This window comes from Dermacentor variabilis, chromosome 1, assembly GCF_050947875.1.
Source record: "Dermacentor variabilis isolate Ectoservices chromosome 1, ASM5094787v1, whole genome shotgun sequence".
NCBI classification, from domain to species: Eukaryota; Metazoa; Arthropoda; class Arachnida; order Ixodida; family Ixodidae; genus Dermacentor; species Dermacentor variabilis.
Genome location: NC_134568.1, coordinates 105650722 through 105677406, shown reverse-complemented (window position 1 = coordinate 105677406; position 26685 = coordinate 105650722). Strand labels below are relative to the sequence as shown.

Below are 26685 nucleotides of genomic sequence, written 5' to 3'. Positions count from 1 at the left end.
AGATGACCATGGCGAATTAGGAAGTCACACTTCATTTCGACAAGGCATGGTGGGTGAAAGTCCTTTCTGCACGAGGTGCCAACCGTAACATGAGAAGTCACGCTTCATTTTGACGAGGCATGGTGGGAGAAAGTCCTTTCTGCACGTGGTTCCAAACGTAACAGGAGAGTCACGCTTCATTTTGACGAGGCATGGTGGGAGAAAGTCCTTTCTGCACGAGGTCCTAGACGCTAGCCGTATAACACTGCGCAGACTTGACACGCCGAGTGATTTGTTTGTCTTGCAACATAGTCGCTTCTTGCGTGTTAATTTTTTACTCAATTGAATTCTTTCTTATTATGCTTACGCCGCAGAGGACTAAACCCGGCCTTGCCGCCAGCGCTCATCTACTTTGACTGGCGCTGCTATGCCTTTGAGTATATCATGTGGCACCTCTCTCTAGTAACATTAAAAAAAAAAGTCCTGAAAAGTTAGTCAGACTTTACCTTTGTACGTTTCCAAGCAGCTCACTTGGGGTATTTAAAATTGCGAAAACTGCAGCGGGAACGGCAGTTCATCGGTAGTACAGCGCTAACACGCGTTCTTATTAACCCTTGCGTTTGGTGACTTCGTTCACTATAGTGTACGCGTTTCTATCAATAAATTCGCAATTACTCTTCTTGAAGCGACTTTGATTGCACTTATTCGGCGATGTCACATGTATTCATCGGCAGAAAAATCACAGCGGAATATGTAGACATCGCACCGTGCGGATTTGTTTGATATAATTAAGTCTGCATTAACGACGGGTACTTATTATTGAGGTACAGGGGGGGGGGGTACAGGGGGAGGTACAGAAGCAGCATTACGGCAAGGGTAGCATAAAAAAGAACACGATCGAGACAGCACATTAGTCAACAAAATTTATCGGCTAGTTCGCATGAGCTCTACTTCATGTAAATGGGGTTCATGGCGTTTGTCTGCGTCCCGCAGACAAACGGCACGTATGTGGCACGTATGTGGACCATGTTGTCCCAAAAACCGGTAACATCGTGTTCATACCCGCTCCCACAGAGGCCAACTTCTTTCCTACAGCTGTCACAGCAGAAGAAGCAGCCTGGCGCCCGTACAAAGGAGAAATCGCAGCCGCGAACTTCAGCCATCCTTGCTGCAAAGGGTTGTCGTCTGCTACTGCTCTCACGCGTACTGTTGGAAGCACCCGCTAGGTGGCTATCAGTGGCACGAGGCGTTACTACTTGACGACGCTAATGAACACTAAAAAAATAGATTTGAGACGTCCGTATCTGCATACTTTCTAGGACAACAAAACGTCTATGAAAACGCACTATGAAAAACTGAATTGCTTTTTTATATTTATTTCTGGAGTTTTAAGGATAGATTTAGGCATTAGGATTTTAAGGAGGATTTAGGCAAAACCGGAACTCAAACACATTATAGATCTCTGGTAGAGAAGAAAGAGACGCCGGGGACGCTACTTGCATTCCTTAATCTAGCTTTGCAAATAATTCTAACATAACGTATATATATGCGTACACGATAGACAACCCCAACCGGCCGACCCTCGTCGCCGGTCCATGTGACTGTTGTCGATGTGTAACTATGGAATGCGGGTAAATTAATGCTACAGGTGTAGCACTTGGCTGTTTGCTCGCTTCCTGTCTTGTCAGACCGAGTTGTTGCCGGCTGTCGTGTAGCATGGCTGCCTGACATCAGTAATCAGCTGTGGTATGTTGGTCGCATGCGTTTTCGGTAACCTCGCACGTTTCGCATTAGTCGCATCTGTCCCTCATTGGTGATTTAATTTGCAGTCTCGATCGTATATTCGTCGCTAAGACATGTTCCTGCCAATTGGCGTGGCAGCATGTACATTTATAAATTTTGCTGCAATGTTCTAAAAAAAAAAAAAAAGATGTCATTCAAGTTACGTGCTATAAAGCGGGCTCTGTGTCGCAGAAATGTAATTTTGCTTCTGAGATACCTCGTCATATGCACGATAAGCTTGCCCTGTAAGTTGAGTGCAGGGAATTGAATTTGTTCACATCTCATCAATAATAAGGCGTCCAATTTTGTTTCTGTCCAAATTTCTGTCCAATTATGGCTGTACCTCGCGGAGATCAGCGAGATATGTGGCCACGCGAAAGAGGGCCGGCGGCGGAAGCGGTGAAACTGACCAGGTAGCAGTCTCTACGTAATCAGAGCTTCTGCTCCGTTGTGAATAAATTTGCCATGAGACCTACTGTTTTGCACTGTGCTGTTGTTTTACGTGAACCATTTTACCTCATTACCCACCACGTCGTGCCGCGTCTAGGGATGCGCTGGTCGAGAGCTCTAGAGAGGAATCAGAGCGAGGAAATCGGTGCGGTTTGTAGTGGCCATGGTAGCGGCTTTAGTATACCGATTACTACTATCTCAGAAGAGTGGGTATCTTGTACTTTAGGCTAATTATGAAAACAAAAGAAGGAAAGGAAACTTTAACCTCAGTGTTGTAGGACAAGTTATACTCCACATGCATTGTTATTTTTAAAGGGAATTTTACAATTGCTTCAGTCGAGCTCAGACACTGCAGATTTTGCATTTGCTGCATTGGCAGCTAGAACCTTGGGACTGAAACTAATGTCAAGTTTGGGATCATGTCGCAGCTGATCTCCTTGTAGTGTCATGCAAAGTAACTTCATTTAACAAGTACGATTATGTGCCACAACAAGATTTCCCTTCCCCTCCCTGTCCTCCTTACCAGAACGGCAGTTTTTCACTGTGAGTGCACAGGCATGCAGCATGTTGTAAGCAAAGTGGGCACGGTGGTGTTGGACTTAGGCAGTGAATTTCAAATTACTGTGGGTTTGTCATGTGCCTTGTTTGCACTTCGTTAATGTTTCATACTTATGACTTGGCTTTCAAGTGAACAGTTATACTGCATGGAGACATACATAATCTTCCTTTGTACAAGCACTAATCTTACTAAGGGTAAGTTATGTTCTTGTTTTGTTGTGTCTTCATTAGGGGAGGGCTTTATGCATGAGCTTCAGACTCTTTTGTCACGTGTAAAAGCAGGTGTTCTTTGGCAGCTAAAATTTTCTGCCCCCATTTTTCTGCCTTAATATTACGTTCATACTTGGTAAAATTTGTAAACATTTTGTAGCTTTAAGCCTTTCTGCATATGCCCCCTCATTTGAGATTCAGTAGCCAAGCAGGCAGTGAAAACCATTTCATGTGTACAGTGCTTGGCCATTGAAACACGATACTAGGACTGCATGACGTCCAATGCTTTTTGCACCTGCCATGAGCACAGGGTGATCGCTGAGGGACTGACGGCAGTCACAATGCTTAGTAATGCTTGCTTTCATATGATGCAAAAATGTGTCAGTTTGGTGTCCCCAGCACCCACCGGTGGTGCAAAATTTGCTGGCGGCCACGCGCTCTGGGTATCGTGTTTCAATTGCTGAGCACTGCACATATACACTTGTTATATATTTACGAGGTCAGGGATATGTCTATGATTTGTTCCTTCCTTACGCGACAATTTTTTAAAGCATAACTGTGTAACTTAGGCTTATCTTGGAATAAGACACGCTTTTCTACTTAATGTTTGTGAGAAAAAAAAATGTCACCTACACTTTGACAACTGACAGTATACCAGAAATTCCTTAAATTTCTTCTGCTTAAGTTTTGGTTTGTTGTGATAAGAGGAATGTCTCTATCCTAGTGCAACGTAGCTACTCTCTCAGCTTATTCTAGTCTCTTCTTTTTCTCATTATTTTTAATGAAAGAGGAAAGGCACGGTTGGAATAGTGGCCTTTTGGTCTGCTGTTTTATAGTTTGAGTATATCCAGCATGGACTCAGGCTCTTTTGTCTTGGTGCCCTCTTATCATTCAAAAGGAAAAAGACTCTCTTTCAGTACAGAGCAAAGTCAGAATTCTAAGTTCACTGTTGTGTAACATCCATCAAATTGAAAGCTCCTTTTAGCTTTTATAAAGCATGCTGGGTGGAACCAACAGTAACTCGGACACTATAGAATGTGGCCTAACATTAGTAAGCTGTAGCAGGAATTTGCATTCAGGGACGAGATTTTATTATTCATATCAAATAATGTTATAAATGTAACTGATGAGAATTTGAAAGCTATCAATATACTTATGGCAGTCGTACCTATGTGTCTCTGCCTACGTTCTTGGGTTTTATATTTCTTTAAATTTTTGAGGTAGAAATGATATATTATTTTTGAAGAAAAAAAAAACTGGGAATAAATCGGGGATTTTGTTGTCTCGCAGCCCAAAGTTCAGGATTTTCCTAGTAACTTTTACAAATAGTTGACACTTGCAATAGTCTCTTTTTGAGCACAAATGTATTTAAACGAAATCACTCACGCGAACATGTAATGGCGAAGAGGGCTGCTCGCAGTTCATGTGGTGAACTCATTTATACAAATCCTCGTTGGCAAATGTTATTTTATGCTAAAGAAACAACAACACATAAACAAAAGTAACAAATAGGTATGTGTTTGGCCATCTATATTTTACTTTCTTGTTTGCACTTCATTCAACAAAGGAAAGAAAGTATAGCAGTGCATACAGGCATGCTTTGCAATGAGGTAAGATGCTGTTCATTGTCTTGCGAGCCTTTGTTGGCATACATTATCGCATACATTTTGAGCATTTCTATGTCCATCCTAAACCTGTAAGGCCTTTCGTCCTTGTCTGTTGTCGTCCTATTTTACTGCTTTGTCCCATATGCTCTTGCAACAAAATTAATGGAATACCAACTAGCCCACTCTGCCACCCTTTTTTGAATGTAACGTAGTCGATTAAATATCCTCTCAACGTCACAGCTACACTTCGCAATACAGAACACCGTCCAAAGCATGGCTCACTTCCTATATCTCTTTTCCACTGTTTACATGTGTGCCACGAGCAAGAAATGCAATGCGTTGAGTCATTGTCATATTCATGTAAATGCAGCTATTAAAGAAGCAACAAGCTTTGTTCACTCAAGGCCGACAGGCACTGAATATATTATATATGCAAGTTTTCGCTTGAGTGTCTAGACGAAAGGAAGCATAAATCATATTCATATATGAATAATATTACTAATATGGTATACCTTGACTATTTGCTCACACCAGATGGGCAGTGTTTATTAGTTTTTTTCACCTGCACTTATTATTATCCTTTACTAAATGTAACACCTTGGGGAGAAATCGGGTTGAACCCAATTGTGAAAAAATTTGTTCGGGGTGTAAAAAAATTGTGAATTATCAGGTTTTACTCAAAAACGAAGCACCTTATGTATACGTAAATAAAAGGGTTGCTGTTAAAAGTCTTGTTAATGACCACTTATCAATATATATATGTGCTGAAACACTAAACTAAAAAAAAGAAAAGTTCACGTCCTCCAGGCCTTGTTGCCCCCCCAAAATAATTGTCATATATCTTGCGTACGTTTCTGTAATGCTGCCCGCCCAGTCCTTCGAGGTCACGAATGGCATGCACATTATCGATGTGACATAGCATTCTTGACAGGAAAGCAGACCTGCCAAGCTTAAATGTTGTAAAATTATACTGAAGTCGAAGCCAAATAATACTAAAATTTAATGAAATATGCTAAAAATTGTTTTATGGTTGACATATTGACTGTTAATGAAAACATTTGCAACTTTATTTTGTACACATACTACAAACAGGCATTCTGCTTACAGCAAGAATGATCTGTGCCTCAGAGAAACGGAAACATTCATAAAGGTAATTCATGAAATACGCTACAATGGTCGAAATTTTGGTTGCAGTTATTCAATAATTCTTTTAGTGGGTGGAGCTGCAACTGTGGTTAGGTTTAAATAATCGTGCAAGTTTAAAAACTTGGCTCCAAAAAACTGGGCTCTACAATCTGTTAAAGACTGTATTTATGTTATTTAAGAATCAGTGTTGCCCTAGTTAAAATCAGCTTTACGCAATACGACTTTATGATAAACTCGTAAAAATGTGCAGGTGGTTGAAAGTAATGAGTGCAGAGTTTTCAAGAAGAAACATTTAGCAAGACAGATGATAATTATTGTTCCAGAACAACATATACCCCAAAGGATCTAAACTTATTTCAGTGTAGTGGTGAGGAAATGAAAAAGAATTGCTGCCTGAGAAATATTCTCTTTCTTTCTTGCTTTCTTATTATTTCTTTGCTGAAGGAATCATGTGAAAGAACTGTAAGGTTCTTGCAGCTATTCTTTGGCAGGTTGGAAGTCACTTGATGATTGCTGTTCAAATGATGCATAATTACATTCGGATATGAATTCAGTGGTAGGTAAGAAAATTGTTTTTAATGAGAAGAAATGGGAAAATAGAGAAGCTCCTTGAAGAAATGGTTTACAAATATGTTTGTATGGCATACTGGGAAACACACTTCTGTGCCCAATCCATAAAATTGAGATTAACAGAGGACCTGTTAAAATATGTAGAATATAGCGATACTGTCACTGATTTTTTTATAGGATGCAAAATCTGAATATTGTAAAAGTTATAGCTGTGTCTGGCAACATTAATGCTGATAATTTGCAGCACAAATTATTGCTTAAGCTGCACTAAGCATTCATTTGAAATTTTGAAATATTGCTCAGTGACGCTATCATTACAGCCAAGCCATTAGCACACCTTTAGCGCACACATTATCATCATCACAATTGAATCACCTGCATCAATCTGCAGCCAACAAAGGCAATGTGTTCTTTTGTCGAAAGGCAGATTGTAAAGTTTTTTTTGTGTGGTTGTAACACTAAAAACAGAAATGCAAGCAGTTTCTACTGCCTTAAAATCACAAATTAAATTAAATCCAAAAAGCATTCTATTGGTGCTCACCCACATTCTTTGAAGGAGTACCGAGACACATTTTCATAGTTGTAGAAACATTACCACATGCTTTTCACACATAAGAGAACCACACTTGGCAACTACGAAGGTTGGAAAACATATTTTAATTTGATACTAAAGTTGGTCTCAAATGCTGCCCTGGTATTATCGATATTATCACGACAGCATGGTAAAGAGCAAAATTTACTAACATTGTGGAGCAGTAAGGCTAGGCATGACAACTTATAAGAAAATGAGGAGTGCTCTGTGTGTGTTCTGGCGATGCTCACATGTGGCACTCATGTGGCACCTGCAGCACTTACAGGGACGGAGAAAGTTCATTGACGTATCATTACGTCATGACACATCCAACTCCTGGGTAATTGAAACTGAAACTGGTTCATAGAAACAAGTATTGTAGGGAATTATTTAGGGCACTCCTACGCTTGCCAGTATTTTTTTTTTCTAAAGCTTCGAGAGTTTAGATCATCATCTAATGCAAAATATAAAATAGAAAAAAATGCTAGTATAAAATGTCAGTACTTGCTATCATTAACCTCTGTAATACTTCCAAATGATATGTAGTTGTCTGAAGTTGTAGTCATGTATAAGTTGTGCATTAAAAACAAGTTGAAAAACATGTTGATTTTAGTGTTGAGCTAATAACCTTGGAATTCCTATAGCCTGCCATTGAAAGCTAAAAAAAAATTCCAGAAATAAGAATAAAATTGTCTTGAATTAGCTTTGAAATAAACTCTAGAAAACACAGAACGTCAACCTTATGTCGGCCTAGTCTTTTACCTTAAAAATGGTGTAGTAGCTCTGGCTGTCTGGTTTAATGGAAGATCAAGGTCCATGATTGCTGTTTATGTTTCTGGCATTATGATCAGCATGGCTCATGCAGTATTGCTGCTGTTTCAGGGGAAAAGCTTGCAACGCCATGGAAAGTCTACCACAACATTTGCGCTTCAAGGAGCTGTGGGGCGGAAAGGATGTTGATATTGAACCTGGGCAGTGTTCCAATCTCTTTGATTCACCAGTAAGTGGCAGCATATTTCCTTACACCACTATTTTGGTTAGGAACAGTCTCCCTCAAGAGTTTTCAGATCACTTCACAAGTGGCATGGTCTGCAAGATTTGTAACCAAGCTCTGTAGCTAGGATCTTCCAGGGCAGATGCCACTTGGAAGCTTAAAAATGAAGAAGTTCAGCTGCTTCTGATGGCAGCAATTGACAATTGAAAAGAACTGAGCCCTGAGGAACATGATTCGGCTCCCCAATCAAGTTGGTGGCTCCGCCCACTGTAAAAACATCAGAGTGCTGAGCTTTGAGTGCATGGTGAAGAAACCCCAGGTGGTCAAAATTAATCTAGAGCAGTCCACTATGGCTTTCCTCAGAGCCCTGTGTTGCTTTGGCATGTTAGGCCCTTGTCGATTAAACAAGCAGTCTTATGCATGTGCAGGATAAAGGCATATTCACTGTGAACTAGTTGTATGTTATATAGTATGACAACCTACTGGCAATATTGTCACGTAGTAGTGATGGTGAAGAAAGCAGTAAAACTGGGAATGACAAAACTAGTGTTTTATTAGGTGAACTTGTGCCCTCAAAAACAGGCTACACTCAAAGAACGGCGACAGCGGTGAACACTATCGGAGATCGACGAAAATCCGGTCAGCGGGTCAAGTGCATCAGCTTTTATACATCAGTTGTCGAATGTTCCAGAGTAATCACTGGGACCTGCGTGTCTTCCACAAAGTTCTACATTATTTGCGCCGCGCCTACATGCAATCAGATCACATAAGGTTCGGTCACAGACAGCGTATGGAACCATTGATAACATTCCAGAAACTTCCTATACATGCAGGTGTGTCCTGCACTGTGCGATAACATTTGTTAGGCGGTGAAACGTGGTTGCCCGATAAACAAGTGCACGTGCCCATATCATCACACAGGAAAAAATGGTGCAAGATAGAGAAGAAAGAGAACATTTATTACATTGTGGAACCTTGTTGATACCAAAATATTTTACTTATATGGAAAATTATTAACTAGACAATGTGATAACTGGTATTTCAGGCATGCATCTGGCACTGTTCTACTGTACTACACTAAAACACAAATGAATATGAAGTTTCTTTTTGTAGAGCTACCCCTTGCACGGGTTCGATTTTTCACATCTTCCATTACTTGGGGGTAGTTAGGTGTGTAGTGCAGGAAATGTCTCATTGTATTAATAGCACAGCTCTGCATACAAGTGCGGCGTTTACCTTTTGGTAGGACGTTTCTCCAGAAATAAGGTAACCTGCATTGTGTTTATGCATGTATGATGTTAGTCCTACCATTTATTGTGACAGGACATTGATAAATAAGATGAACTCAGAAATTTTCAGTGTTTGAATTATTTTCTAACCCTAATTATAGTAAAAGGAACGATCGATTTTGATGGTAGAGAACTTGTATGCTGGGCAGGGCCTGGTGTGGAATTGCTGAATATTTACAATACTGTTTTGAAAGAAACTTGCTTGGTCATTGCAGTTTCCATTTGGCATTCCACCAGTCATACCTGATGTTGAGGATCAGGCTAATGAAATTTTGGATGATATTTGGGAAGGCTGTACCACACATTGCCCACATGGTTCACAGAGGTGAGCAGTTTACAGCACTTTTCAATTTACAGTTTTTATGCACTGTATTGTTTGTGCCTCTGTATGAAAAATAAAGTTTTTAGTTTAAATAAAATGGAAAGGAAAGAACAGTTTCACTAGGTGAACTGCACCAGGTGAACTGCAGCAGGTACTGGCGATGACTGCACTTGTGACCAATAAGTCTTATGTTATAGCCTGGCTCGGTTGCATGCTTTGTCCTCCTTGCCAGCAGTACAAGTCCTTGTGTCTATGTTGGGGTTGCTATCGATGAGCAGACAAGTCTTGGCTTGAACCAGCTAGACTTTCGGGTGGATCTATAGGAGAGAGTAGTTGCTCATGCGTGGAAATTGTGCGAGACACATCTCTCACTCTAATCTTTATCTTGCTTTTTTTTTAAGTACTGAATTCGCATAATTGATGTTCATCCAGTGCAAATCAGTGGCCAATCTCGCATGTGGAAATTTGAAGACAGTAGTCCCTAGTTAAAAAGAAAGATATTTTTTATTAGGACAGTGTAATAACATTGGGTCTTCAACCTATAAACACAATATTATGTGTAAGATAGATATTTGCATACCAGTGAAACAAGTCAAGCTGCTTGATGATTATGTGAGCAGAAAAGCCACAGTACCTTTGCTTCTCAGATCAGGCATTCTCAGATCATGAACAGCAGGTTGCCATTATCCCTCAAGAGAAAAGTATATAATAGTTGTGTCTTACCAGTACTCACCTACGGGGCAGAAACCTGGAGGCTTACAAAAAGGGTTCTACTCAAATTGAGGACGACGCAACGAGCTATGGAAAGAAGAATGATAGGTGTAACGTTAAGGGATAAGAAAAGAGCAGATTGGGTGAGGGAACAAACGCGAGTTAATGACATCTTAGTTGAAATCAAGAAAAAGAAATGGACATGGGCAGAACATGTAATGAGGAGGGAAGATAACCGATGGTCATTAAGGGTTACGGACTGGATTCCAAGGGAAGGGTAGCGTACGTAGGAGGGGGCGGCAGAAAGTTAGATGGGCGGATGAGATTAAGAAGCTTGCAGGGACAACATGGCCACAATTAGCACAGGACTGGGGTAGTTAAAGAAGTATGGGAGAGGCCTTTGCCCTGCAGTGGGCGTAACCAGGCTGATGATGATGATGACCTTTGCTAAGTTGTTATGAAAGTCACAAGTATGCCACCTTTGCGATGCCATTCTATTCAACTCCTCCAGACAAAATTGTTTGAGTTTTCCCATAGGTAGGGTTAAGTGTTTTTGGTTTTTATAGTCACAAAGTTTGACATACTTTTTTTCAGTTTTTATTTGCGCCAAAAAATTAAACTTTTTTCAGTGGATAACTTTTTGCATCAAGCTTACCTCTTCTTTATTTATTTTTTGTGTACGTCTGGTTTCCTAATTATGTGGACGCTGAAATGTACTGTATGACTTCAGATTGTTCTCTTCAACACTCCAGTTGTAACCAGTGCATAGAATAACAAAGTTTTCCACAAGCAGTCTAGCAGTTGCATGATGCCATACGACGATCTGACCATACAGGAATTACAGTTCGTGCATTTAATGTTTGAACACAAACAGAAATAAATTTTATTTCTAAATTAGGCTGGTACAGCTGTAAGGAAAGAAAGGAGAAAAAAAGATGGCCAGGTAGACCCGACCCTGTGTTACCTTCGGTGAACTTGCTCATCCACCTCAGTAGCCACAGCATAATACTTTCCCCCGACCCCTCCATGTAGCCCCCACCTTCATTTTGTTTTTGTCTTGGCTTAAGGCAAAACAGATGCAAATAAGAAAAGAAGCAAAGATTGCTTTGGTGGCAGGCTGACACCAGACGTCGAACTTGCCAGGCTGCTTACATTGGAGTATACTTATAGTAAGGGTGTGCAAATATGAGAATGTTCGAATACGAATCAAATACATATGCTTAGCTTCGAATATCAGATCAAATATCGAATAATGATATGAACAGGCATTAGCGAGGTGGGTTAATTTCTTATTTTGGAACATTGCAATTACATTGTCAATGTTAAAAAACTGAACTAGTATGCCATTGTGCTAAAACATTGTGTATTTGGCAGATGTTAACTTGGAAAATTTAGTAATTCCCAGTAGCTGACCTTGCCAGCCTGTGCCTTACTATAGTGCATCAAATGCCCGTAAAATCGGGAGCATTTGACTCTGTCCCAGTCGTCACTCGTCGCACTTGCTGTCAAGCAATAAGCTCAGGATTGGGGTTAGCGCCGAAAAAAAAAAATTAAAAATTCAACGACAGTTATAGTATTCCGGCAGGCGAAATTTGAGCAGAGCTCCATATGTGTTTTCATTTCGCGATATACGGGCTGGCGCGCACAGTCTTTCCCGTGCGGCACGTTTCAAACGGAGCGAAGTGTGGCACGACTGCCTCGCTGATAGAGGCAGCGCGTGGGTGACGCGTGGGCGCGATTCACCGCAGCCGCCGCAGACAGACCTCCCAGGCAACTCGCGCTACTCTAGCGCCATCTCGTAGCCATGGTCGCCGCGCTACGCTTTTCCTCTCGCGCTTTGGCCATACCCTCTTCCGCTTTACGCCACATGGTTCCGCAGCACCCTCCGCCACCGCTTTCCTCCTCGCGTCTTTCATCCCCCTCTGCGCTCCGCGTTCACTCTTTCATTCTTCGCTGTGCTCGTTCGCTCGGTTAAGCCGATGCCGACGTTCGTCGCAAGAACGGGAGCTGCGCTCTAAAAAGTGCACCCTCGCTGTCCACCAACGTGTGCCCCTTGCTACTAAGAGGCTGGCTTTTCCGCAAAGTTTAGACGTTTAGTGGCTAAGTGTGCTTTACAGGCAAAATTTCGCTAGCAGCACGAAATCATCTTAACATTCAGCACAAAATCGCCCCAGTATTCTTAGATTAGGTAGAAACAAATTCTAAGAACCGTGTTTGCACCCGCACAGCCAACATTATATTCGATTTGATTCAAATATTCGTGTCCAATCGAATATTCGAACATTTTAGAATACCTATATTTTTTTATCGAGTACGAATAATAAAAATATATCAAATAATATTTTAAGTTTTCGAATATTCGCACACCTGTAATTTAAAGGCTTGCCTCTGTGCGCCTATCGCCATCTTAGCTGTCTGGTACATTTGCTTTCATTGACTTTTTGCGTTTAAAACTGAATTCTGTAAAAAAAATATTCAGCATACTTTTCCAGTTTTTTTATTTAACCCATTGGCTACCACATTTTGCACACGTTGCGTGGCCCTCTATTCTTATTCTTGCCCTGTACGAGCACTACACGAACTTACACTGCCGTTTTTTTATATAATTCTTGACAGTAATAAATGCTGAAAACAATACGGACAAAGAAATGTACAATATAAAGCAGCACTTTTTAGTTAACGTTAACTGTCAGCCACAGATTCTTTTTGTGTGGAAAAGCTTGAAACACTAGGCATGTAGACAACAGCACTGCACTTTTCACACTCTTATCTGTCGCTTTTTTTTAACTTTTTGCTTGGTGCACTTTGTACTGCAATGACAAATTTGTTTGCCAGGATTTGGCAGAATATGACATGGGAAATGCACCCACTGCGTTCTAAGGCCCACAGGTGTTAGAACACATGTACAAACGTTCTACAAAATTAATATCGCCAAAAATAAACAAAGCAAACCACCTCTGAAGTTAACACATAGTGTCATCTATTGACAACAACATTTCTAAATTTCTCCAGTATATGTTGGCTACCACGGCATCCATGAATGACTTTTTGAACCAACAATATCTTCCATCCGGTGAATCGGTGGCTTTGGCAATATGCCACGCCCTGTCTTATGCCCAGCGGTTTGCTGCCTTTGGCAGCCAATGGGTTAAACCGAAAATGTTTAGTCCCATCCATATGTAATTACTACATAGGTAGTGGGTGTGTTCTTGCAGTTTATCTCAGTTATAATTTCTCTTGTTTCCAGGAAAGTGTCTGATTTCACTGAATAGTATAGGGATACTTTTTCTGTACTCAGATTTGTTCTTTATTGAACAGAAGTTCCTGATAACTGTGGAACATAATTTAAGGAAGTCATGTTTCTTTTAGTTACAAGAAAATTAAAAGTGTATGCACTCCTTATCTGAAAGCTTTTTCAATATTGCAAACAAACTGCTCTAATTATTTATTTTTTGTGCGCTTTGTTTGCTGTTTGAATGCCTGAAACCACTTAGCCTCTTAGCAGCTTTTTTTTGGTCACATATCATTTTACAAAGCCATATTTCAATTTCAACTAGGTGCCCTGGGCTAGTTATGTTCGTAGGAATAGTTTTGTTGTGGTGTTGCATGACTTGATTTTTTTAAAATGAATTGTGGAGATTGTTTATTTGGAATAGTATTGCAGTAGAATCTCTTTCTCATCGTGGCCGTGTGTTGTGTAGCGACTGTGCAACAAGCTGGTGTCACCACCCTGGCAGGCTCTGATGAAGTTTACCTGATGTTTACTCTCCCTTTTTTCCTCTTGCTATTCCCCTTTCCCCGACCCCCAGTGTAGGGTAGCAAACCGGGTGCTCTTCTGGTTGACCTCCCTGCCTTTCCTGTCCTTGCTTTCTCTCTCTCTTACCTGATGTGATACCTGCAGCAGGCAATAGCAAGCAGGCGCACAATGCTCACTGTGAGCTGAGCTTTGCTCAAACTTTGATGCAAAATATGCAAATAATTACATAGTTACAATACCTTGCTTTCTGTTGCTGCCTTGCCTGGTTGAACTTGTAGTGCTTTGCATTTTCATTGGGCTTTTGTCAGGTGTGTGCACCTGCCAAACAGATTCTTTCTTATATATATAATCATGGTTAGTACTTTCATGTAAATATCGTATGTAGGTGTACACGGTGTAGCTCTCTTCTACTTGCACCTTCTGAAGAGTGGTTGCACTGTTTAGAAATGCGAGGGTGTCAACAGGGTAAGCGGTCTTTCTCTGCCTGACCATGCATCTTACATAAAAGCGAAAGAGCTGAAAATGAAATTGGTAAAGGGATAATAATAGAAGTGCTGAATCACTTCAGACTGGTTAAATATTTTTCAGAACTGCAGAAAAGAACAGCACACTTTCCGTCTTGAATTTCATATGGTATGCGTGGTAATGAATGGTATGGTATGCGTGGTAATGAATTTAAGTGTATGTATACTTTGACTATGTTTACTTGGCAGAAAGTACCAAACACTGGCAGGCTTACTCATCACATACGTCTGTATTCAATGTAATCTTTTATTGCCAAACACTTAATTAGTTTTGAGCAGGTACTGTTAAAATTTATGAGATCACGGGAGCTGGTGTGGGAATTTTAAGGCCATCTGCCTGCCTGTCCTTTGTTTTTGTTGCTTTGATTTTGTTTCTTTAGTTTTGTTCCTATGGTCTCATTACTTAACATTGTGTGACTGTTCAAGCGGTTTCTTCACTGACATAAGATTTTTTTTCTCCAGGTGCTTTTTGTCCCCTCCAAACATAAACTCCTTGTTTTCGTGTGATGTTTCAATGGCCCCATCAGAGCTCAAGGTCCTAAGAAATCTAACTACAGGAACACTTGAAGGATATGAAGAGGTAAACACAGTGCTTTGAGTTAGCGCCTTTACAGTCATTATGAACATTCTTTATCTCCATGTGCTACGCCTTGACAGGAAGCAATGTTTTAGAGCGCAGCTCTTAGGCACTGGTTCCTGCGGCGAGCGTCGGCACCAACGTCAGTGTCCTCAGTGTAACCGAGTGAACGAGCACCGTGAAGGATAAAGAAGCAAATGTGGAACGCAGCGGGGGATGAAAGACAGTGATAGTAAAGAGTGCGAGGAAAGCGGAGGAGGAGGGTGCAGTGGAACCATGAGGAGGGTATGGCAAAGGCATGAGAAGAAAAGCGTAGTGCCGTGAAAGAAGGGCCCTTTGGCGACAACGGCTATTAGATGCACCAGAGTTTCACGCATTGTCTGTTCACTGATGACGCCAGCGATACCATATATGGAAACAAAGCGCTTCATGAGTGCAGGTCTGTCTGCGGCGGCTGCTGTAAATCGCGCCCACGCATCACCAATGCGCTGCCTCTCTTGAACTCTCGATTAGCAAGGCAGTCGTGCCACAAATCGCTCTGTTTGCAACTTGCTGCACGAGACAGACTGTTCGTGCCAGCCAATATATCACGAAATGAAAGAAATGTATAGAACTGCCCTCAAATTTCATGTTAAGGAGTATCGTAATCATTGATGGAATTATTTTTATCTGGCAACAAATGTGAATTAAATAATAAATGGAATGTAGTACTGCCTTGACATCCTTCTTTAAATTTGAAGCATTTTAACACCCGCCGTGGTTGCTCAGTGGCTATGGTGTTGGGCTGCTGAGCACGAAGTCGCGGGATCGAATCCCGGCCACGGCGGCCGCATTTCGATGGGGGCGAAATGCGAAAACACCCGTGTGCTTAGATTTAGGTGCACGTTAAAGAACCCCAGGTGGTCAAAATTTCCGGAGTCCTCCACTACGGCGTGCCTCATAATCAGAAAGTGGTTTTGGCACGTAAAACCCCAAATAATATTATTATTAAGCATTTTAACAACACATACATGGGCCAGCTACATCAATATTAAATAAATTATAATCAGTTACTTTTTTTGCCTTCATGCAAAAGCTTTAGTCAGGCTGTTTAATTTCATAGAAGCGATCTGTAGCTGTATGATCACATAGCCTTTAGGTTTTATTTGTAGTTGAATATCTATCACATATAAACTTTCCATTGGTAATTGCGCCACATAAGCTACATGCTGGCATGTTTTGCTCCTGGAGCAGGTAATAGTAGATGTGTTCATGTTTCTGTTTTGTTTTTTCTAGGTGTTTACAGAAGAAGCTGCGCTAGAAGATAATGAACAAGTGATAGATCTTACCAAAGGTACTTCACTGATCTTCTGGCTTTGTTGTTGTAAAACTGTTTATCACACTGCAGAAGATGCACTGGAATATATTTAATTACTGATAGATCTTATCAAAGGCACGTTGCTAAATCTTGTGGCTTTGGTACTGTAAAGATATACTTTTTTGCACTTTATCAAACTGCTTCTGTAGGGATGCTTTTATCAATGCAATGAAAAGCATCTACAATGTGTGTCCATAGTACTACAAAATGAAATTTTTAATCAATACATTATGGTCTGGCAGGCTTCTGACCGTAGACATGTTTTGTGAATTGTGCTACAATGTAGATTGCAAGGTTACCTTATTAGTAACCCATGCGTTTAACGAAGTTGTTTTTTTAACTCAGTCATTCTTTCGTATGTAACGACACTCATGCATTTCCCAAGTCATAATTTTTTCTTAGCATTTCAGGAGCGGATTTGGCGACATAAAATGACAAAGCATAGACCATTCCCTGCTCTTGCATGAAAGCTCAAGAAGGCAATAATTTTCCACAACTTGTCATTTGCATAAGAGGGCATCTATTGTGGTGGAACTGAGATGGCAATTATTTCCATATTGTAAAAACAAATGACAACACTTGTTTGATATTTCAGCTAGACATTACCTTTACCATAACTGTGGAAGATATTCAGTATCTTGCCTGTTGCCATCAGTACTTGCCATGTATGGCATGGAGTTGTATCAACACTGCTGCCTCTGTGCGTTGCTCATCACTGCAAGTGCTTTGCCTCAGCTGAGCTTCAGTGATTTCGCTAAGTGTCCCAAACATGCATTTCGGCACTACTTCTGTCACAGTGCTCCTCATGTGCAAAACAGCCTTGAGTATCGAAGCAATGTGCAGTGTGTTGTGGCTTTTCCAATCTCATTGCTGCAAGCCACAAGTGCAGGGTATGCTTTGGTTTGCTGCATCTTACATTGGTGGCTAAATGTGATTTCTTGACAAATGATGCATATTTATAAACATTGACGCACTGTCGCTCTCAGTGTGTGTGTGCAAAATTGACAAGCTAGAGGCCAAACGAGATGTGCCACATGTTCTTGTCTAAAGCAACGCTAAAGTGAATTCAAATTTTCTATGCGAGTTGTAGACCACATTGTACAGGTCAGTAAAGCACCATTTGGCCAGGTTCCTGAGCACTAATTTATTCATAAAATTTAAAAGGAGAAAAGATAACTGGCTTCACCATTGGTGATTGTGTACACTGCTGTCAGCCACGAATCAATAATATGCATGTGGCTGTTGAATACCTGCATATTTTTGTTGACTGTGCCGAAATTCAGTGTCGTCATGCTTCATTCCATTTTCAAAGAAAGTGCACTTATGCCATATTTGTACCTGTAAGGCTTCAATACATAATATACATGAACAAGCAACTGACAGCACCAATTCTCTCAAGTAGCATGCTGATCAAGGACTTCATGCAAAGCTTGGCCTGGGCTCCTTTCAGTATGGTTTCCTGTAGTTTTCTGTCATTTTGCACCCTAGATGCTGTCTCAACTTTGCACAACAAAGTGAATTTGAAAACCATGTAACTTGCCCTGGTGTGGAGAGATGCGCACAGGAGTCTGTATTCGTTTGGTCTAGACACCCTCTGAGGTTGCACTCCTCTGTGCACTCAGGAGACTTCGCTCAAAGAAAGAGCCACATGTGGAGTACTTTAGGTGCAGGCATCTCCTTTCCTATGTCCATATTGGGCAATGCAAGCTAGCTAAGCCAGTACTATAGTGAAGCCACTCAAAAGTGAAGTCCTCACGTGGCTGCTGTAGAGCCTACTGAAATAAGTGTTACCAGCGTCCTGCTCATGATTAGCTGATATAAATATGTTCCTGTGAAGTTGTAGGGACATCATCGGGAATGGCATTTTTTAAATCCGATGTCTTGAAAGGAACATACGCTTAAGTGATTGTGGAACCTGCAAAACATAGTGTAGGAAATCTGTTTGTATTTTAGCAAGCAAACAAATGAAATATAAAGTCATCTTTAGTGTCCTTTCAAGAGACACACCTATTTTGTGGGACTAAATACACACAAACAAATATTTCTGAAGTTATTCTTGTATTGCCCCCTCCCCCTCTCACATGTTGAAAGCATACCAATTGCTGAGATGCACTATGGCTGTTCTGCTACGATTGTGTGATAGTCTGGGATGTGTTATGGTGCTGTGCTAACTCTTTGTGTTGTCAGTATAACATGATTTGATGTCAGTATAACATGATTCGATGTCAGATAACAGCCAAAGAAAATTTTGTTGGCCTAAAGTGTCATTGTCATGTAAATCTTATCCAGGTGCCCCTCGCGGCTTATGTCTTTGTGATTTCCCTCTGTGCAACAAGAGAAGCTGAAAACCTTTACCCAGTACGTTCTGGCGTGTGGCAGCAGAGTGCATGTTGATTTTTCTGTGCGCCTAAAGACGGCCTTTACAAGCACTTGCACTGCCTTACCTCTGTCACAATGTTCTTTTGCATGTGTGTGCATGTGTTCATTGACTGCACTGCTTGCTGCATGGGCTCCTACTGCTATGTGCGTTCACTGCCTTTTTCACTCTCACACCATGTGAAACTTGCCTTATTGCTATCATCTGTAAAACTCCCGTAGTTCTTAATTGCGTAAATTTTGTGCTCTTGATCAGGCGGTCTTTCCTCCTTCCCCTGCCAACGCAGTCTCGGGACTTCGTGCATGCGAAGTTTAGACCTGAATCAGCAATCAAACATATCTTTGAAGAGCTCACTTCCTGTGAACCAGACTCCAGATGCTTCAGCTGTGAGGACACTGCCAGCAGCAACGAGTGACATAGCGACTGAAGCTAAAAATAAAGACTCATGTTTGCTGCATGAAGCTGCAACTCTGACTGTTTTTCAATGCACAGACACACTTATATACATTTTATTTATGCATGGGACACACAAGAAATTCAGACTCGAATTGAAAAAAAAAGAACAAATGTGGCCCTTACATTAGAATATGCAGTACATTACAAATTAGTCATTGCTTCCATTCTTATATCTGCTTAGGCAACTGAGAGGAACTGAATTTGTGAGCAGATAGAGAGACAGAAAAGTGGGGCTATGAAAACTAATACTTTTAAAGCTATTAAACCTGTACGAAGGAGACTCGGAGGACCTGTAGTGGCTCGGTAGCTGTTGTGTACAGCTGCTTCTCTGGGTTGTCACAGGTTCACTTCTCAGCTGCATTGACTGCATCAAAATAGGGGTGGGATGAAAAAAATGTGTCACGATTTTGGTGTATGTTAAGAAAGCCAACTTGGTGGATATTAATCCAGAGCCCTCTGAAAATAGGGGTGGGATGAAAAAAATGTGTCACGATTTTGGTGTATGTTAAGAAAGCCAACTTGGTGGATATTAATCCAGAGCCCTCTGATACACTGTGTCTTGCTGTCCAGATGTTACTCGCTCAAACCTGGACCAGAAGGAGCATTGCTTTCAGTAGCACTTGCAAATTCCTTTCTCTAGAATTGCTAATTGTTAGAATGTGTAAATACATTCAGTGGCTCAGGCATGGAGAAAGAAGTATTTGAAGAGAAGAAGTATCTGCTAGGCTGTGAGAGCGCATGTGGACGGCCCTATAACGCCACTGTCAGGCAAGGAGGCAACATGCCCGACGCATCATCTGTATTGCTGCGGCAAAGCTGCATTTACATGTTCTATGGATGTGACGCACAAAAATCACGATATCGTCTCATATATTGCCTCTTCGGAGAGCATGCCATGCATGTTTTGCATTCTTGGCGAGCCGACTCATGACAGAAGGTGCGTCGGTGCGGTGCCCCACGCCGTGACTTTATTGCTATGCTTTCTCAATAATTCTTGCTCCACACATTCAGGCATACAATGCCTATTTCCAGGTTCCCTTCTATGCTGAATTATAACTGCTGACAACACTTTCTGTAGGGCTTGGGTGTTGCCTTCCTTCTCAAGTTCCTTCAAAGCATTGCTTAATATATGCAGACCAGTGGCTACCATTCACTTGCAGTGTACACTATCATGCTACTGTAAGGTCAGCCAGCACAGCATTACAGCCAGACCTAACATACTTGTGCTGGTTTGAGGTATTGTTGCTTCTTGTGCAGCAGCATAATGGCAAGGTCATTAAGGCATTATGAGTACCAGCACAAAGTAGTGCGAGGAGCACTGTTTGGCAGCCCTGACACCAGGCCCTCACCTCTCTATGCAGTTTCTGCTTGGAGTTGCTGAAACACCTGCATGGCCACACCATGCACTTCTGAATTAGCTCCTGTGTCTCTGTGAAAGTGGAATTTACCATCTGAAAGGTCGGCTCTAACATAGGAAGTAGAGGTGCCACTGATAATGGTTGCTTCCAGTTTTGAATATTTTTACAGGCTGGCTGAGATATTTGCCACATTACTAAATAAGATTATTGTTTATTGTTTACCCCTCCTGTGGACTAAGCAGAAGAACTTGAGTTGGCTCGCATGATCTTTTTTTTAAAGCAAAAAAACTGTAGGCTTGATAAGTAGAACTCATCTTTGGTAATTTTTTGCATACACTACAGGTGAACTACAGCTTGCATTTGGGACATAGTGTTACAGTCAAATTTCCATATAATGATCATGGACATAAGTTATTGGATATAACAATGTAAATCTAACATATTTCTTACCATTATCAGCATGTAAGGAATACATTCTGATAATGAATATTGGATAAAACTAAGGTATTTTCATGTCGGACGCGACTTCGTTATGATGAGGTTTGACTGTGTTGGGACAGAACTGGATGCAGTACATGATAGAAAACAGGACTCTGGGCTTATGGGTTTATCATTGGCTGATCAATGGCTGTGTCATCTGTGAATCCTTGAACTGAATGTTAGGTGCAAATAAAGTACCACATGGTCCTGAAGTGCATAGTATTGCCTTGTCCATGTAAATAATGCTGGAGAAGCTTCAGAAGCTTTTACTGCACTACTATTTTAACCACATTAGTGCTTTATGTGCTGCCTTTGTTAGTGGGAATAAAAAAAGGCTTCCTTCCTAGCTGTAATAAAAGGGCAGCATTGCATTGAAACACTGAAACAGCTGATCTGCTCTTTCTTGACCAATTTAGTCGAAGGTAGTAAATTTTTGAGGCATACAGAGAATATGTTTTTTAAGAAAACAAAAAAAGTTGCTTTTCATCCTCTTCAGTTGCCATTTGCACAATTGTGCACACCAAAATAGTGCATCAAAAGCAAGAGCACAGATGAAAATAATGAAATTTAAAACACGTTGCATAGATCTTGAAACACTTCTGATAGGACCTGTGCTGCAGGTTTCAATATTATATGTAAAGTATATTAGTAAAACGAATTGGAAGTTAGACAGCTGGGGGCTTGCTTTGTGTGTCAGTATGTTGTTATCTGGTGGGTTCATTTTCATCCTTTTTGACATTGTTTTACATTAGGCATAATTTTCAAGTAGCTGAATAGGTACTTTGTGAGTTGCTAGAAATGAAATAGTTGATGCTCTCATATCTGAGGTTCTCATTACAGGGTTCTCACGTGATGTCCACTTTCTGTAAAGTTGACAAAACTATCTGATGAAAGTTCTGGAGCCCTATAACGTAAAACTATTCCAATATGTTTTTATTCCAGTCTACTGACGTCACATTTGCATAACCGCCAACGCAAGCATTGGACGGTGACCCGCAGGGTTGTCTGAACAGACCAATCAAACACTCTCCTCGTTTATAGGAAGTCACTTTAATTTGCTTTAAAAACGAATATCATTGCCTACACTGAGCGGCTTGTCTTATATAATTGGCTGACTAGAGGCGAGGAACACGCTCAAGTGGAGAGGAATTTGATGGGGCAGAGCCAGTGCACTGAAAATCAATAACCAGATGAAGAGGGTGTGGCTGGTGTCTGCGATTGGTCCGCTTTCCCTTACTTAGCTTGCAGTGGCTAGTCGAAAATCGCAGCGGCATGCAACGGAAAGTTAAGAATGCTGCTAAAATGGATCTTCAGCAAAGAAGACTTGGCAGAGTGAGGTCGTAAACTTGCCAAAAGTGCTCGAAAACGTTACACTGCCATGCAAAAAGTTTTATTGTACGATAATAAACCCAAGCTCTCTGGCAGGTGCAAGTAGCCAGTGCCTGAGCGATCAGCGGTAGCCATCTTTTATTCCTTTCGGAACGGGGCACCTGTAATGCATGGGCGCCTTTTATTCCTTTCGGAATGGCGCACCTTCTTCTGAATAGCCTGCGGCTATTCAGAAGAAACTTCAGTTTTGTTCGGCATATTAATGCATCTTTAACGCTTGAACGTCACTTTTACGAAATGAGTTCTCGCGCTTTTTTGACATCGCGTGACAGGTGGGTGAAGTGGGTGCAGCCCAAAAACTTTTACCAATAGCCGAGGGCTAATGGCAAAAAGGGGTCGAATCAGAAATAACTATTTTTCTTTTGTTCAGTCCAATCATGCATAATCAGTGTGTCACGTCATGTCAGATTGGGAGCTATCGCAGTTTTCGTTACGCTGCGTGAGAGACAGGTGAAGTGGGGGTGGTCCAAAAAAGTTTTTGACCAATCGCAGAGTGCTGATTGCAGAATTGGAATAGAAAAGCTTGGAATAGCTTTACGTTATAGCGCCCCTGAATGCTTTCTGCACCGCACCTGTACACTTTGGATAATTATGAAGATGCATGAAATGTGAAACTACTATTTTAGTGAACTTAATTGGTGCCTGAAGAAGTTATTAGGAATGAATGCTTGGATGCAGTAAACGTTAAGTGTGAATTTTTTAGTGTGTTTTTGCATTTAGTATGCCAAAGGTGTATTGGGGAGTATTAAGTACGAAGGGCTGTCAAGAACAAAACAGGCCTTATTAGCTACGTTTTGTTGACTTCATTCTTTTCATTGCGGTAGACTTGCTGACAGTTCCACCTGGATTTGAAGAAGGCATGACTTTTGGCAGTGAGCAACCTTCAAGTGAAGACAAGTTCTCTGTGCGCCATGTGCTCAATTTGGCTGATGTGCTGTCTTCTGGAGAGCCACAAGTCTCGGAAGAATCCAGCTTAGAAGTCAAGGTCATTAATCTTATGCACACCTTTATTCCTGTTTATATATACGTGACACTGCTTATTAATGTATTCGTTGCGTATGATAGGTACAGTGTTGTGGCATTTTAATTGAGAGCAGAACTTGTTTTTGTGGGGAAGTTTATTGTAAGCATGTCAGGGCAATAGTAGACTTAAAGGCCAGCTGCTTTAATGTTTCGCTTTGGCAGACTATGTTATGAGTATGTATTACTAAAGCAATCTTGACAAAGCTGCCAAAGCTAGTTATCTAATTTTCTTTTTACCAGGCTTTAACTAGCAACTAAGCAGACGACACATGCACTTGGTGTTTAGCAGATATGTCACAAATCGCAAGCACATTGTCTCCGAGATTTCCAGCTTGTTGCGACATGCTGCATGTGCTACCTAATCCAGGAGATAATGCAGAGGAGCCGCTCTGGGTCTCAATGTTCTGGATTGTGCGTCATTTCTGGCAAGAGATAATGACAGTGTTTCTCACTTTTGGTATCAAAATCGTCTATTCTTGAGAGCTTTTCGTGACCTTCGACTCATATTTCAAATACGAAATTTTGCACGTTGGCTGCTGTATATCCATGTTATCTGAAACTAGTCATTTTACATGGTCTTTGGCAAGAAAAATTGAATGAATTATTGCATTGTCTTATAGTAGTTAGCAGTTTTCTGAATGTGAGCCATGCTGCTTACTGGCAGTGACTTTGAGCAGTCTAAGAACAGACTGCACTGAGAACGGTGAGCCCAGTGCTTATGTGACATGTCTAGGCTTCATGAAATTAGAGGGTTGTGCAAACAAATAGACAATGAAGGAATGAAAAGGATATGTACTTTTATTTCAGTTATGCTGTAGATCGTAGATTGTTAGGAACTTGGCTAAATCTGTCATCGTAATGACTAGGCTCTCAATTGTGCATTCTTGTCTTATTGCGATAGCAGTTATATATGAACACTCCAGCCGCATTTTTTCCATTGCTGTTGTCGTTGCCGTGATGTTCCGTGTAAAGTCCAAAGGCAATAACACTGTTGCTGTGCATTGTATGCTGTATGTGTGAGTGAAAGCATGCGAGGGAAGCTGACGATCGTGGCTCAATCTGGCGCGTGTGAAGAAAGAAAGCGGAGAGCAAATGCGCCGCCTTCTGTCACGCGAAAGACTGTGGGGGGATGGTAGGTAGGGAAGGGGGACGGTGTTGTGCTCTGGCAGCAACTGCGCATTTCGCGACCGGGCACAAGGGGAAGTGACGATCGCGACTCAACCTTGCGCGCCATGTATGGAGGAAAGCGGTTAGGCAGCACGGGAGGCAGTGGGGGCGGCTTCGACTCTGCCAACAAGTGCGTAGTTTGCATGGTCACGTATGCTATATCTTGAAAGTCATCTGCAGACGGCTCATACCATTGTGTGCGCTGTGTTCTCACAGCTCTTGAGTTGAAGCAATAGACTGCACGAAGGTCACTTTGCTCACTGCTGCTGCTGCCTCATTTGCTCACACCAGCATTTTGACAGCGAGTGTCCGTGCTCATTAAGTGTGGTGTGTTCATATTTGCTTGTGCGTGCCTGCACAATGCTTGTTAAATCAGTTAGTATGTGAATGTTTACAAGTTTATACGGCCGATAAAACTACTATCCTTACTTTGTATAGCTGTTTATAATTTGCTATCGCAATCGATGCCTTGCCTTTTGGGTGAAACTGCAACTTTTCTTTTTTAGATCAAGAACTTTAAATAATTCTCATATAAATGAACATTTTATCATTCGTATTCTTGCGATAGCTATGCCGCTTAGCTAGAATATTATAAATTTGTTGAGTGATTTCATTACGTTACTTAGTATATGGCTTCTCTAAAGATTGTAGTTGACTGTGCTCAGTCCTGCTTAACCTCCCTGCCTTTCATTTATACTTTTTTCTCTGTCTCTTAGCTATACATTTATGTATTCAGGAAGTATTTGTAAAGTTGTGATAATTGCGACTGCTCACTTTTGTGAAATGATATTACGTTTCCTTTTGAAACTAGACGCCTTCTTTCATTTTTTAAAAAATGAACACACAATGCATGGTCAAGGAAGCCTTCGATGATGTATATTCATTATTTACAAGGAAATGCAGACAACGAGCATGAGCAACTTTATGCGAGTACTGACATAAACTTTTGACGTCTCGCTTATTTTATTTCTCTATTAGGTAGCTGCCGTCCCCGCAACTGCACTATGGTGCCAGAATTCCTTGAACGCGCAAGAAATAAATCGCCTTTCGAATGAAACTGCGACTTTTTAATTTAGCAATCAGCCAGCAAATGTTTATTTATTCATTTATTTTTTGCCTGATAATTGGCGCATTTTAGTGTGCAACCCCTGATCATGAGGAAAAACAATGACTAGAGAGAGAGAGCAAGACAGAGGAATAACCCCCATAACTGAGGTTAAGTGCTAAACAGAAGTGCGCAAAACTGAATTATTTTACGCCCAGATGAACATTCATTCTAACATTTTTACAGTGATAGAAGCCTAACACACGTCTTGCTCTAAATATGTGCCATTGCTATATTGTCTGTATGCCAATGGACCTTTTTCATAATTGCAGAGCTAGCTATCCCACAAGGCAGTTTGTCAAGCTAATGGTCATGTAATGAACAAGACGAAAGGCGGTTAACCGAGGGCCCAATCTTTTATTAGTCATACCATAAAAAGTCAACAAACACTGACACAAAGGACAACATAGGGGGAATTACTTGTGCCTAATAAATAAAATAAAGAAACGATAAATTTAAAGCCCCTCCATCCACGCGCCACCGCCGACCAGGTTAAGTACCGCCAACCTACCTTCCTCCTCCATGCTCCTCTCCCACTCACCCCCTCGGCTTCCGGCGTCAAGCGGAACTTACGTAGCTGCAGCTTCCTGTTCTGAGTGGAAGTGACGTTATGTTTTTTAGCGTTGTTTACTTTCGCGTCGATGGAGAGGCTTTAATTGCACCAGCTGTGAATGCGATTTCATCCAAGAACCACCGCCTATTGTAATCAGCGATCTGGTCGTGTTCAATGCTTCACGTCAACCTGCAACAGGTTGTGCCTCGAGAGACAACGTACAGTGGAATGTAGTGCCTGGGTGCTTGGAGACCACTGCCGTTTTTCGTGCATTTGGAAAACAGCGACCGCGAACTACTACATCAGCGGAATACAACAGCTTGTCCCCTTTGCATTCTTCTCATGGTGGCTGCCAACAGCTCTGCTAAGCACG

General features: G+C 41.3%; 1 protein-coding gene across 10 annotated transcripts in view; it reads left to right on the top strand.

Moving 5' to 3' along the window:
- Window positions 1–1520: 1520 nt before the first annotated feature.
- tst (superkiller complex helicase subunit twister) overlaps window positions 1521–26685 on the top strand; it is a 132212-nt gene continuing 107047 nt past the window's right edge. The window contains exons 1-8 of one of the 10 annotated variants that reach the window (XM_075692223.1): window positions 1521–1725; window positions 2900–2964; window positions 5694–5736; window positions 7756–7873; window positions 9372–9481; window positions 14933–15050; window positions 16323–16380; window positions 23289–23449. In XM_075692223.1, coding sequence (XP_075548338.1) covers window positions 7775–7873; window positions 9372–9481; window positions 14933–15050; window positions 16323–16380; window positions 23289–23449 — 546 coding nt within the window. In that variant the 5' untranslated portion in view covers window positions 1521–1725; window positions 2900–2964; window positions 5694–5736; window positions 7756–7774. Of the gene's footprint in view, window positions 1726–2899; window positions 2965–5678; window positions 5737–7755; window positions 7874–9371; window positions 9482–14932; window positions 15051–16322; window positions 16381–23288; window positions 23450–26685 lie in introns of those variants that run through there. The other 9 variants (XM_075692215.1, XM_075692257.1, XM_075692247.1 and 6 more) reach the window with 9 other exon arrangements.